Source organism: Schistocerca piceifrons, unplaced genomic scaffold (genome assembly GCF_021461385.2).
Source record: "Schistocerca piceifrons isolate TAMUIC-IGC-003096 unplaced genomic scaffold, iqSchPice1.1 HiC_scaffold_2325, whole genome shotgun sequence".
Lineage (NCBI taxonomy): Eukaryota > Metazoa > Arthropoda > Insecta > Orthoptera > Acrididae > Schistocerca > Schistocerca piceifrons.
In genome coordinates, this window is record NW_025728257.1 from 1,976,956 (window position 1) to 1,991,169 (window position 14,214).

At 38.0% G+C, this 14,214-nt stretch overlaps 1 protein-coding gene across 1 annotated transcript; it reads right to left on the bottom strand.

Moving 5' to 3' along the window:
- Positions 1-11,577: 11,577 nt before the first annotated feature.
- On the bottom strand, positions 11,578-13,796 carry LOC124742627 (piggyBac transposable element-derived protein 4-like). The gene is made up of 2 exons (XM_047248807.1): positions 12,133-13,796; positions 11,578-11,689 (listed from the first exon to the last, which is right to left on the bottom strand). The coding sequence occupies exons 1-2, from the start codon at positions 13,794-13,796 to the stop codon at positions 11,578-11,580; spliced, it is 1,776 nt and encodes a 591-aa protein (XP_047104763.1).
- Between the last annotated feature and the right edge of the window lie 418 nt (positions 13,797-14,214).

A 14,214-nucleotide genomic window follows, 5' to 3' on the forward strand; every position in this document is an offset into this window, starting at 1 on the left:
CAGAGGGATATAGTAAACCTGAAGTGAAGCATCGGAATCTATAACTAGTGTCACAGGAATGGTTCAAATCATAGTCAGTAAGCACAGTCAGTCTTCTTGTACTTAAGTCGGCATTGTGCCTTTTGTGTTTAATTCCGATGCAATTTCTGTGTTTCGACGTCAATAACAAGGTCCAAGGGATACAGTAAACCTGAAGTGAAGCATCGGAATCTATAACTAGTGTCACAGGAGTGGTTCAAATCATAGACAGTAAGAAGAGTCAGTCCTCTTGTACTTAAGTCGGCATTGTGCCTTTTCTATTTAATTCCGATGCAATTTCTGTGTTTGTCCGTCAATAAGAAGGTCAGAGGGATACAGTAAACCTGAAGTGTAGCATCGGAATCTGTAACTAGTGTCACAGGAAGGGTTCAAAGCATAGTCAGTAAGAAGAATCTGTCTTCTTGTACTTAAGTCGGCATTGTGCCTTTTGTGTTTAATTCCGATGCAATTTCTTTGTTTCATCGTCAATAAGAAGGTCCAAGGGATACAGTAGACCTGAAGTGAAGCATCGGAATCTATAAATAGTGTACCAGGAATGGTTCAAATCGTAGTCAGTAAGCACAGTGAGTCTTCTTGTACTTATGTCGGCATTGTGCCTTTTATGTTGAATTCCGAGGCAATTTCTGTGTTTCATCGTCTATAAGAAGGTCCAAGGGATACAGTAAACCTGAAGTGAAGCATTGGAATCTATAACTAGTGTCACAGGAATCGTTCAAAACATACACAGGGGGAAGATTCAGTCTTCTTGTACTTAAGTCTGCACTGTGCCTTTTGTATTTAATTCCGATGCAACTTCTGTGTTTCATCCTCAATAAGATGGTCGGAGGGATACAGTAAACCTGAAGTGAAGCATCGGAATCAAAGTGAAGCATCGGAATCTATAACTAAATTCACAGGAATGGTTCAAAACATAGTCAGTAAGAAGAGTCAGTCTTCTTGTACTTAAGTCGGCATTGTGCCTTTTGTATTTAATTCTGAAGCTATTTCTGTGTTTCATCGTCAATAAGAAGGTCCAAGGGATACAGTAAACCTAAAGTGAAGCATCGGAATCTATAACTAGTGTCACAGGAATGGTTCAAACATAGACAGTAAGAAAAGTCAGTGTTCTTGTACTTAAGTCGGCATTGTGCCTTTTGTATTAAATTCCGATGCAATATCTGTGTTTCATCGTCAATAAGAAGGTCAGAGGGATACAGTAAAAATGAAGTGAAGCATCTGAATCTATAACTAGTGTCACAGGAATGGTTCAAATCATAGTCAGTAAGCACAGTCAGTCTTCTTGTACTTAAGTCGGCATTGTGCCTTTTGTGTTTAATTCCGATGCAATCTCAGTGTTTCATCGTCAATAAGAAGGTCCAAGGGATACAGTAAACCTGAAGTGAAGCATCGGAATCTATAACTAGTGTCACAGGAATGGTTCAAATCATAGACAGTAAGAAGAGTCAGTCCTCTTGTACTTAAGTCGGCATTGTGCCTTTTGTATTTAATTCCGATGCAGTTTCTGTGTTTATCCGTCAATAAGAAGGTCAGAGGGATACAGTAAACCTGAAGTGAAGCATCGGAATCTATAACTAGTGTCACAGGAAGGGTTCAAAGCATAGTCAGTAAGAAGAATCTGTCTTCTTGTACTTAAGTCGGCATTGTGCCTTTTGTGTTTAATTCCGATGCAATTTCTTTGTATCATCGTCAATAAGAAGGTCCAAGGAATACAGTAGACCTGAAGTGAAGCATCGGAATCTATAAATAGTGTCACAGGAATGGTTTAAATCATAGTCAGTAAGCACAGTGAGTCTTCTTGTACTTATGTCGGCATTGTGCCTTTTATGTTGAATTCCGAGGCAATTTCTGTGTTTCATCGTCTATAAGAAGGTCCAAGGGATACAGTAAACCTGAAGTGAAGCATTGGAATCTATAACTAGTATCACAGGAATGGTTCAAAACATACACAGGGGGAAGATTCAGTCTTCTTGTACTTAAGTCAGCACTGTGCCTTTTGTATTTAACTCCGATGCAATTTCTGTGTTTCATCGTCAATAAGAAGGTCAGAGGGATACAGTAAACCTGAAGTGAAGCATCGAAATCTATAACTAGTGCCACAGGAATGTTTCAAATCATAATCAGTAAAAAGAGTCAGTCTTCTTGTAGTTATGTCGGCATTGTGCCATTTGTATTTAATTTCTGATGCAATTTCTGTGTTTCATCGTCAATAAGAAGGTCCAAGCTATAGAGTAAACCTGAAGTGAAGCATCGGAATTTATAACTAGTGTCACAGGAGTGGTTCTAACACAGACAGTAAAGAGAGTCAGTCTTCTTGTACTTAAGTCGGCATTGTGCTTTTTTTTAATTTCCGATGCAATTTCTGTGTTTCATCGTCAATAAGAAGGTCAGATGGATACAGTAAACCTGAAGTGAAGCATCGGAATCTATAACTAGTTTAACAGGAATGGATAAAAATATAGACAATAAGGAGGGTCAGTTTTCTTGTACTTAAGTCGGTATTGTGCCTTTTTTATTTAATTCCGATGCAATTTATGTGTTTCATCGTCAATAAGAAGGTCGGAGGGATACAGTAAACCTGAAGTGAAGGATCGGAATCAAAGTGAAGCATCGGAATCTATAACTAAATTCACAGGAATGGTTCAAAACATAGTCAGTAAGAAGAGTCAGTCTTCTTGTACTTAAGTCGGCATTGTGCCTTTTGTATTTAATTCTGATGCTATTTCTGTGTTTCATCGTGAATAAGAAGGTCCAAGGGATACAGTAAACCTAAAGTGAAGCATCGGAATCTATAACTAGTGTCACAGGAATGGTTCAAACATAGACAGTAAGAAAAGCCAGTGTTCATGTACTTAAGTCGGCATTGGGCCTTTTGTATTAAATTCCGATGCAATTTCTGTGTTTCATCGTCAATAAGAAGGTCAGAGGGATACAGTAAAAATAAAGTGAAGCATCTGAATCTATAACTAGTGTCACAGGAATGGTTCAAATCATAGTCAGTAAGCACAGTCAGTCTTCTTGTACTTAAGTCGGCATTGTGCTTTTTTTAAATTTCCGATGCAATTTCTGTGTTTCATCGTCAATAAGAAGGTCAGAGGGATACAGTAAACCTGAAGTGAAGCATCGGAATCTATAACTAGTGTCACAGGAATGGTTCAAAACATAGTCAGTAAGAAGAATCTGTTTTCCTGTACTTAAGTTGGCATTGTGCCTTTTGTACTTAATTCTGATGCAATTTCTGTGTTTCATAGTCAATAAGAAGGTCCAAGGGTTACAGTAAACCTGAAGTGAAGAATCGGAATCTGTAACTAGTGTCACAGGAGTGGTTCAAACATAGACAGTAAAAAGAGTCAGTCTTCTTGTACTTAAGTCGGCATCGTGCTTTTTTTTAATTTCCGATGCAATTTCTGTGTTTCATCGTCAATAAGAAGGTCAGAGGGATACAGTAAACCTGAAGTGAAGCATCGGAATCTATAACTAGTGTCACAGGAATTGTTCAAATCATAGTCAGTAAGCACAGTCAGACTTCTTGTACTTAAGTCGGCATTGTGCATTTTGTGTTTAATTTCGACGCAATTTCTGTGTTTCATCGTCAATAAGGAGATCCAAGGGATACAGTAAACCTGAAGTGAAGCATCGGAATCTATAACTAGTGTCACAGGAATAGTTCAAACATAGACTGTAAGAAAAGTCAGTCTTCTTGTACTTAAGTCGGCCTTGTGCCTTTTGTATTTAATTCCGATGCAATTTCTGTGTTTCATCGTTAATAAGAAGGTCAGAGGGATATAGTAAACCTGAAGTGAAGCATCGGAATCTATAACTAGTGTCACAGGAATGGTTCAAATCATAGTCAGTAAGCACAGTCCGTCTTCTTGTACTTAAGTCGGCATTGTGCCTTTTGTGTTTAATTCCGATGCAATTTCTGTGTTTCATCGTCAATAAGAAGGTCCAAGGGAAACGGTAAACCTGAAGTGAAGCATCGGAATCTATAACTAGTGTCACAGGAATGGTTCAAATCATAGACAGTAAGAAGAGTCAGTCCTCTTGTACTTAAGTCGGCATTGTGCCTTTTCTATTTAATTCCGATGCAATTTCTGTGTTTATCCGTTAATAAGTAGGTCAGAGGGATACAGTATACCTGAAGTGAAGCATCGGAATCTATAACTAGTGTCACAGGAAGGGTTCAAAGCATAGTCAGTAAGAAGAATCTGTCTTCTTGTACTTAAGTCGGCATTGTGCCTTTTGTGTTTAATTCCGATGCAATTTCTTTGTTTCATCGTCAATAAGAAGGTCCAAGGGATATAGTAGACCTGAAGTGAAGCATCGGAATCTATAAATAGTGTCACAGGAATGGTTCAAATCATAGTCAGTAAGCACAGTGAGTCTTCTTGTACTTATGTCGGCATTGTGCTTTTTATGTTGAGTTCCGAAGCAATTTCTGTGTTTCATCGTCTATAAGAAGGTCCAAGGGATACAGTAAAAATGAAGTGAAGCAACGGAATCTATAACTTGTGTCACAGGAATGGTTCAAAACATAGTCAGTAAGAAGAGTCAGTCTTCTTGTACTTAAGTCGACATTGTGCATTATCTATTTAATTCCGATGCAATATCTGCGTTTCATCGTCAATAAGAAGGTCAGACGGATACAGTAAAACGGAAGTGAAACATCGGAATCTATAACTAGTGTCGCAGGAATGGTTCAAAACATAGTCTGTAAGAAGAGTCAGTCTTCTTCTACTTAAGTCGGCATTGTGCCTTTTGTACTTAATTCCAATGCAATTTCTATGTTTCATGGTCAATAAGAAGGTCCATGGGATACAGTAAACCTGAAGTGAAGCAACGGAATCTATAACTAGTGTCACAGGATTGGTTCAAATCATAGACAGTAAGAAGAGTCAGTCATCTTGTACTTAAGTCGGCATTGTGCCTTTTCTATTTATTTCCGATGCAATTTCTGTGTTTCATCTTCAATAAGAAGGTCAGAGGGATACAGTAAACCTGAAGTGCACCATCGGAATCTATAACTAGTGTCACAGGAATGGTTCAAAACATAGTCAGTAAGAAGAATCAGTCTCCTTGTACTGAAGTCGGCATTGTGCCTTTTGTATATAATTCTGATGCAATTTCTGTGTTTCATCGTCAATAAGAGGGTCCAAGGGATACAGTAAACCTGAAGTGAAGCATCGGAATCTATAACTAGTGTCACAGGAGTGGTTCAAACTTAGACAGTAACAAGAGTCAGTCTTCTTGTACTTAAGTCGGCATTGTGGCTTTTTTTAATTCCGATACAATTTCTGTGTTTCATCGTCAATAAGAAGGTGAGAGTGATACAGTAAACCTGAAGTGAAGCATCGGAATCTATAACTAGTTTCACAGGAATGGTTCAAACATAGACAGTAAGAAAAGTCAGTCTTCTTGTACTTAAGTCGGCATTGTGCCTTTTGTATTTAATTCCGATGCAATTTCTGTGTGTCATCGTTAATAAGAAGGTCCAAGGGATACAGTAAACCTGAAGTGAAGCATCGGAATCTATAACTAGAGTCACAGGAGTGGTTCAAATCATAGACAGTAAGAGGAGTCAGTCCTCTTGTACTTAAGTCGGCATTGTGCCTTTTCTATTTAATTCCGATGTAATTTCTGTATTTATCCGTCAATAAGTAGGTCAGAGTGATACAGTAAACCTGAAGTGAAGCATCGGAATCTATAACTAGTGTCACAGGAAGGGTTCAAAGCATAGTCAGTAAGAAGAATCTGTCTTCTTGTACTTAAGTCGGCATTGTGCCTTTTGTGTTTAATTCCGATGCAATTTCTTTGTTTCATCGTCAATAAGAAAGTCCAAGGGATACAGTAGACCTGAAGTGAAGCGTCGGAATCTATAAATAGTGTCACAGGAATGGTTCAAATCATAGTCAGTAAGCACAGTGAGTCTTCTTGTACTTATGTCGGCATTGTGCCTTTTATGTTGAATTCCGAGGCAATTTCTGTGTTTCATCGTCTATAGGAACGTCCAAGGGATACAGTAAACCAGAAGTGAAGCATTGGAATCTATAACTAGTGTCACAGGAATGGTTCAAAACATACACAGGGGGAAGATTCAGTCTTCTTGTACTTAAGTCAGCACTGTGCCTTTTGTATTTAATTCCGATGCAATTTCTGTGTTTCATCGTCAATAAGAAGGTCAGAGGGATACAGTAAACCTGAAGTGAAGCATCGAAATCTATAACTAGTGCCACAGGAATGGTTCAAATCATAATCAGTAAAAAGAGTCAGTCTTCTTGTACTTATGTCGGCATTGTGCCATTTGTATTAAATTCCAATATAATATCTGTGTTTCGTCGTCAAAGGAAGGTCCATGGGATACAGTAAACCTGAAGTGAGCATCGGAATCTATAACTAGTGTCACAGGAATGGTTCAAAACATAGACAGTAAGAAGAGTCAGTCTTCTTGTACTTAAGTCGGCATGGTGCCTTTTGTATATAATTCCAATGGAATTTCTGTGTTTCATCGTCAATAAGAAGGTCAGATGGATACAGTAAACCTGAAGTGAAGCATCGGAATCTATAACTAGTTTAACAGGAATGGATAAAAACATAGACAATAAGGAGGGTCAGTTTTCTTGTACTTAAGTCGGCATTGTGCCTTTTTTATTTAATTCCGATGCAATTTCTGTGTTTCATCGTCAATAAGAAGGTCGGAGGGATACAGTAAACCTGAAGTGAAGCATCGGAATCAAAGTGAAGCATCGGAATCTATAACTAAATTCACAGGAATGGTTCAAAACATAGTCAGTAAGCACAGTCAGTCTTCTTGTACTTAAGTCGGCATTGTGCCTTTTGTATTTAATTCCGATGCAATCTCTGTGTTTCGTCGTCAATAAGAAGGTCCATAGGATACAGTAAACCTGATGTGAAGCATCAGAATCAATAACTAGTGTCACAGGAATGGTTCAAAACATAGACAGGAGGAAGAGTCAGTCTTCTTGTACATAAGTCAGCTTTGTGCCTTTTGTATTTAATTCCGATGGAATTTCTGTGTTTCATCGTCAATAAGATGGTCAGAGGGATACAGTAAACCTGAAGTGAAGCATCGGAATCTATAACTAGTGTCACAGGAATGGTTCAAAACATAGACAGTAAGAAGAGTCAGTCCTCTTGTACTTAAGCCGGCATTGTGCCTTTTCTATTTAATTCCGATGCAATTTCTGTGTTTATCCGTCAATAAGAAGGTCAGAGGGATACAGTAAACCTGAAGTGAAACATCGGAATCTATAACTAGTGTCACAGGAATGGTTCAAAACATAGTCAGTAAGAAGAATCTGTTTTCCTGTACTTAAGTCGGCATTGTGCCTTTTGTATTTAAGTCTGATGCAATTTCTGTGTTTCATCGTCAATAAGAAGGTCCAAGCTATAGAGTAAACCTGAAGTGAAGCATCGGAATTTATAACTAGTGTCACAGGAGTGGTTCAAACATAGACAGTAAAGAGAGTCAGTCTTCTTGTACTTAAGTCGGCATTGTGCTTTTTTTTAATTTCCGATGCAATTTCTGTGTTTCATCGTCAATAAGAAGGTCAGAGGGATACAGTAAACCTGAAGTGAAGCATCGGAATCTATAACTAGTGTCACAGGAATGGTTCAAAACATAGTCAGTAAGAAGAATCTGTTTTCCAGTACTTAAGTTGGCATTGTGCCTTTTGTATGTAATTCTGATGCAATTTCTGTGTTTCATAGTCAATAAGAAGGTCCAAGGGTTACTGTAAACCTGAAGTGAGGCATCGGAATCTATAACTAGTGTCTCAGGAGTGGTTCAAACATAGACAGTAAAGAGAGTCAGTCTTCTTGTACTTAAGTCGGCATCGTGCTTTTTTTTAATTTCCGATGCAATTTCTGTGTTTCATCGTCAATAAGAAGGTCAGAGGGATACAGTAAACCTGAAGTGAAGCATCGGAATCTATAACTAGTGTCACAGGAATTGTTCAAATCATAGTCAGTAAGCACAGTCAGACTTCTTGTACTTAAGTCGGCATTGTGCATTTTGTGTTTAATTTCGATGCAATTTCTGTGTTTCATCGTCAATAAGAAGGTCCAAGGGATACAGTAAACCTGAAGTGAAGCATCGGAATCTATAACTAGTGTCACAGGAATGGTTCAAACATAGACTGTAAGAAAAGTCAGTCTTCTTGTACTTAAGTCGGCATTGTGCCTTTTGTATTTAATTCCAATGCAATTTCTGTGTTTCATCGTTAATAAGAAGGTCAGAGGGATATAGTAAACCTGAAGTGAAGCATCGGAATCTATAACTTTTGTCACAGGAATGGTTCAAATCATAGTCAGTAAGAACAGTCCGTCTTCTTGTACTTAAGTCGGCATTGTGCCTTTTGTGTTTAATTCCGATGCAATTTCTGTGTTTCATCGTCAATAAGAAGGTCCAAGGGATACAGTAAACTTGAAGTGAAGCATCGGAATCTATAACTAGTGTCACAGGAATGGTTCAAAACATAGTCAGTAAGAAGAATCAGTCTCCTTGGACTGAAGTCGGCATTGTGCCTTTTGTATATAATTCTGATGCAATTTCTGTGTTTCATCGTCAATAAAAGGGTCCAAGGGATACAGTAAACCTGAAGTGAAGCATCGGAATCTATAACTAGTGTCACAGGAGTGGTTCAAACTTAGACAGTAACAAGAGTCAGTCTTCTTGTACTGAAGTCGGCATTGTGGCTTTTTTTAATTCCGATACAATATCTGTGTTTCATCGTCAATAAGAAGGTGAGAGTGATACAGTAAACCTGAAGTGAAGCATCGGAATCTATAACTAGTTTCACAGGAATGGTTCAAACGTAGACAGTAGGAAAAGTCAGTCTTCTTGTACTTAAGTCGGCATTGTGCCTTTTGTATTTAATTCCGATGCAATTTCTGTGTTTCATCGTTAACAAGAAGGTCCAAGGGATACAGTAAACCTGAAGTGAAGCATCGGAATCTATAACTAGTGTCACAGGAGTGGTTCAAATCATAGACAGTAAGAGGAGTCAGTCCTCTTGTACTTAAGTCGGCATTGTGCCTTTTCTATTTAATTCCGATGCAATTTCTGTATTTATCCGTCAATAAGAAGGTCAGAGGGATACAGTAAACCTGAAGTGAAGCATCGGAATCTATAACTAGTGTCTCAGGAAGGGTTCAAAGCATAGTCAGTAAGAAGAATCTGTCTTCTTGTACTTAAGTCGGCATTGTGCCTTTTGTGTTTAATTTCGATGCAATTTCTGTGTTTCATCGTCAATAAGAAGGTCCAAGGGATACAGTAAACCTGAAGTGAAGCATCGGAATCTATAACTAGTGTCACAGGAATGGTTCAAACATAGACTGTTAGAAAAGTCAGTCTTCTTGTACTTAAGTCGGCATTGTGCCTTTTGTATTTAATTCCGATGCAATTTCTGTGTTTCATCGTTAATAAGAAGGTCAGAGGGATATAGTAAACCTGAAGTGAAGCATCGGAATCTATAACCAGTGTCACAGGAATGGTTCAAATCATAGTCAGTAAGCACAGTCCGTCTTCTTGTACTTAAGTCGGCATTGTGCCTTTTGTGTTTAATTCCGATGCAATTTCTGTGTTTCATCGTCAATAAGAAGGTCCAAGGGATACAGTAAACCTGAAGTGAAGTATCGGAATCTATAACTAGTGTCACAGGAATGGTTCAAAACATAGTCAGTAAGAAGAATCAGTCTCCTTGGACTGAAGTCGGCATTGTGCCTTTTGTATATAATTCTGATGCAATTTCTGTGTTTCATCGTCAATAAGAGGGTCCAAGGGATACAGTAAACCTGAAGTGAAGCATCGGAATCTATAACTAGTGTCACAGGAGTGGTTCAAACTTAGACAGTAACAAGAGTCAGTCTTCTTGTTCTTAAGTCGGCATTGTGGCTTTTTTTTAATTCCGATACAATTTCTGTGTTTCATCGTCAATAAGAAGGTGAGAGTGATACAGTAAACCTGAAGTGAAGCATCGGAATCTATAACTAGTTTCACAGGAATGGTTCAAACATAGACAGTAGGAAAAGTCAGTCTTCTTGTACTTAAGTCAGCACTGTGCCTTTTGTATTTAATTCCGATGCAATTTCTGTGTTTCATCGTCAATAAGAAGGTCAGAGGGATACAGTAAACCTGAAGTGAAGCATCGAAATCTATAACTAGTGCCACAGGAATGGTTCAAATCATAATCAGTAAAAAGAGTCAGTCTTCTTGTACTTATGTCGGCATTGTGCCATTTGTATTAAATTCCAATATAATATCTGTGTTTCGTCGTCAAAAGAAGGTCCATGGGATACAGTAAACCTGAAGTGAGCATCGGAATCTATAACTAGTGTCACAGGAATGGTTCAAAACATAGACAGTAAGAAGAGTCAGTCTTCTTGTACTTAAATCGGCATGGTGCCTTTTGTATATAATTCCAATGGAATTTCTGTGTTTCATCGTCAATAAGAAGGTCAGATGGATACAGTAAACCTGAAGTGAAGCATCGGAATCTATAACTAGTTTAACAGGAATGGATAAAAACATAGACAATAAGGAGGGTCAGTTTTCTTGTACTTAAGTCGGCATTGTGCATTTTTTTATTTAATTCCGATGCAATTTCTGTGTTTCATCGTCAATAAGAAGGTCGGAGGGATACAGTAAACCTGAAGTGAAGCATCGGAATCAAAGTGAAGCATCGGAATGTATAACTAAATTCACAGGAATGGTTCAAAACATAGTCAGTAAGCACAGTCAGTCTTCTTGTACTTAAGTCGGCATTGTGCCTTTTGTATTTAATACCGATGCAATTTCTGTGTTTCATCGTTAATAAGAAGGTCAGAGGGATATAGTAAACCTGAAGTAAAGAATCGGAATCTATAACTAATGTCACAGGAATGGTTCAAATCATAGTCAGTAAGCACAGTCAGTCTTCTTGTACTTAAGTCGGCATTGTGCCTTTTGTGTTTAATTCCGATGCAATTTCTGTGTTTCATCGTCAATAAGAAGGTCCAAGGGATACAGTAAACCTGAAGTGAAGCATCGGAATCTATAACTAGTGTCACATGAATGGTTCAAATCATAGACAGTAAGAAGAGTCAGTCCTCTTGTACTTAAGTCGGCATTGTGCCTTTTCTATTTAATTCCGATGCAATTTCTGTGTTTATCCGTCAATAAGTAGGTCAGAGGGATACAGTAAACCTGAAGTGAAGCATCGGAATCTATAACTAGTGTCACAGGAAGGGTTCAAAGCATAGTCAGTAAGAAGAATCTGTCTTCTTGTACTTAAGTCGGCATTGTGCCTTTGGTGTTTAATTCCGATGCAATTTCTTTCTTTCATCGTCAATAAGAAGGTCCAAGGGATGCAGTAGACCTGAAGTGAAGCATCGGAATCTATAAATAGTGTCACAGGAATGGTTCAAATCATAGTCAGTAAGCACAGTGAGTCTTCTTGTACTTATGTCGGCATTGTGCCTTTTATGTTGAATTCCGAAGCAATTTCAGTGTTTCATCGTCTATCCCTGCTGTTCTGTTCACTTTTACTTGACATATATACTGTTCGGGTCAATATGACCCGACATATCAAAATGCTTTAGAAACATAAATTTTGGTACAGTTTTAGCTATCGACATTGTTGTTCTATTCCAGTACCTTGTTAGTAATAATAATAATAATAATAATAATAATAATAATGGTAATAATAATAATAATAACAATGCATACAACTTTATTGAGGGATATTTTTCATTTAAATATGCACATAAATTTGAAACAACAGACAGTTTCCATTACAGGCATTCAACTTAGAAAGCACTACAGTTTTTCCATACTTCTATTCTTATTGTTGACAGTTTAGACGTAAGTATTGACATTTTCTAACAACAGACAGTTGTCATTACAGATATTCATCTTAGAGCACACTACAGTACAGAACACACTACAGTTTTTTTATTACATTCCAACATAGAAAGCACTACAACTTTAGAATCCTCTCTTCTTACTGATTGTAGTTTAGGCACAAGTATTCACATAAATTTGAAACAACAGAATTTTCAATACAATCATCTTATAAAATACTACAGTTCTTTTCTTACTGCTTGCACTGTGGACACAAGTAGGTTACATGTTTCTTGCAAATATGTTTACTACATTTTCCACACACCATGTTTGTTTTATTGTCATTACTTGATGGACAGAACTTACAGCGTGCACGTTTTGTAGATTTTCTTGTTGTTACCGATTCTGACACACCACCCACATCATTCGGGTTTTGGATGCTTGTGACCATTCTCAAAGAATCTTCTGTTCTTGGGAAATGCGTTCTTGATGCAATATGTTCTTTTATCAGTGACTTTCCAAGTTCCTCCAAGAATATTCTCCTTCTAGTCAATTTGCTTGCATTCCAATTAGGGTCAACCGAAATCCACAAAACGTATGCATTATAAGCAGAAACATCAAGAATATTGTAGAAAACTATCATTGGCCACCTATTACTTTTTCGTTTGCATGTATATGTACCTAATAACTGATCAAGCGTGTCTACAGCACCTTTGGTTGAATTATAGTCCAAAATCATTTTTGGCTTCTTATCAGCCCTGTCACTGATTTCCGCATCATGGTGGAGAGTGCTCATAAGTACAACATTCTTGTGTCTCTTAGGAATATAATTAACCACAGTAGTGTCATTTGTGAAGTAAAATGAAGAGCTGTGTACCTCCTTGTTGGTCATTTTGTGTGGAAGCTCCGGCTTATTTTTCCGTATAGTTCCCAACATAGTCAATTTCCTTTTCAGAAGCAGCTGCCCCAAATTGTACGACGTAAAAAAGTTGTCACACGTGATATTCTGACCACGTAACTCAGAAGTGAGATCAGATACCACCCTCATTCCCTGATTTCTTTCTGGTGCCGCTCCACTCACCTTTCCTGTATAAATTTGGGCTTTCAGTACGTATGAAGTTTTGCTGTCACACATGGTCCATATTTTGATCCCATATTTTGCCGGTTTACTTGGGATATACTGCTTGAATGGACAGCGACCTCTAAATGCTACTAACTGCTCGTCAACAGTAACATTTTCTCCTGGATTATACAGTTTAGGAAGGACCTCTACCCACTTCTCCCAAATACTACGAATTGCGGCAAGTTTGTCAGTACGTCGTCTTTCCTCTCTAGTAGATTTCTTGTCAAATCGCAGGACACGTGATATCTTACAGAATGTTTCATGAGACATGGTTGCTCGAAATATGTTTCGCCCAGTATCTTTATCCCACAAACTTTTTGTAGACTCCCCATGAGATCGATATACACCCGCTAGGAGTAAGAGTCCTAAGTATGCATGGAAAACAGAACCATCAATATCTGTCCACTGTTCACCATAAACTCGCTGCCCTTCAATATTTGTCATCTCTATTATTTCATTTTGAAGCGCTGTGTGAAATACTGCTTCAAATGAACATTTTACATCAGATATTCTGCTGACTGCATACCTGGTAACTCCTGGGGTACTCTTGATGATGTTCGAAGCTGGTAGGCGACCATGTTGTGCTGGTGGATGCAACTGCCATTCTATATTCCCATTTTTAGAAAGAAAAGTCTCTACACTATTTTGTATGGGCTGTGGACTGTCGTAACTGTCATCGGAACACTCGCTTTCAGATGCATTGCTGATGTGATCTTCAAACTCAGAAAGTGATCCTTCATCTGGTGAGGCATTTACTATTTCTTCCAACTCACGATCATTCAATGGTCTCATCGCCATGGTGTCACAAGTCAAACTGGGCAGAAACAAAGCATTCCAATTATTGAGAACTGCCAATTATTATTTCCTGGGGAAAGCAACAAACAAGCCCATTGTTGTGAACGCATGGAGCTTTAGGTGATTGTTGAGAGTAAGTTGGAATGATGCAGTCACTATTCCCACACAACACAACAAAAATAATTTTCGCCATTTCCAGATTTTAGAAATAAATACGAGTTACACTAAACATATTTGTGTCGGGTCATTATGACCCGAACATTACATATGCAACTATTACAGTTGAAGCCCAAACTTCTTAAACTTTTTTAAAACCTTTTAAAACACATGCTGCTCATCCATTTTCAGACAAAGTCACAAAGTTTCATAAATATATATTGGTATTTACATAATGTAAAATAACGTTCATATTCGTTTCGGG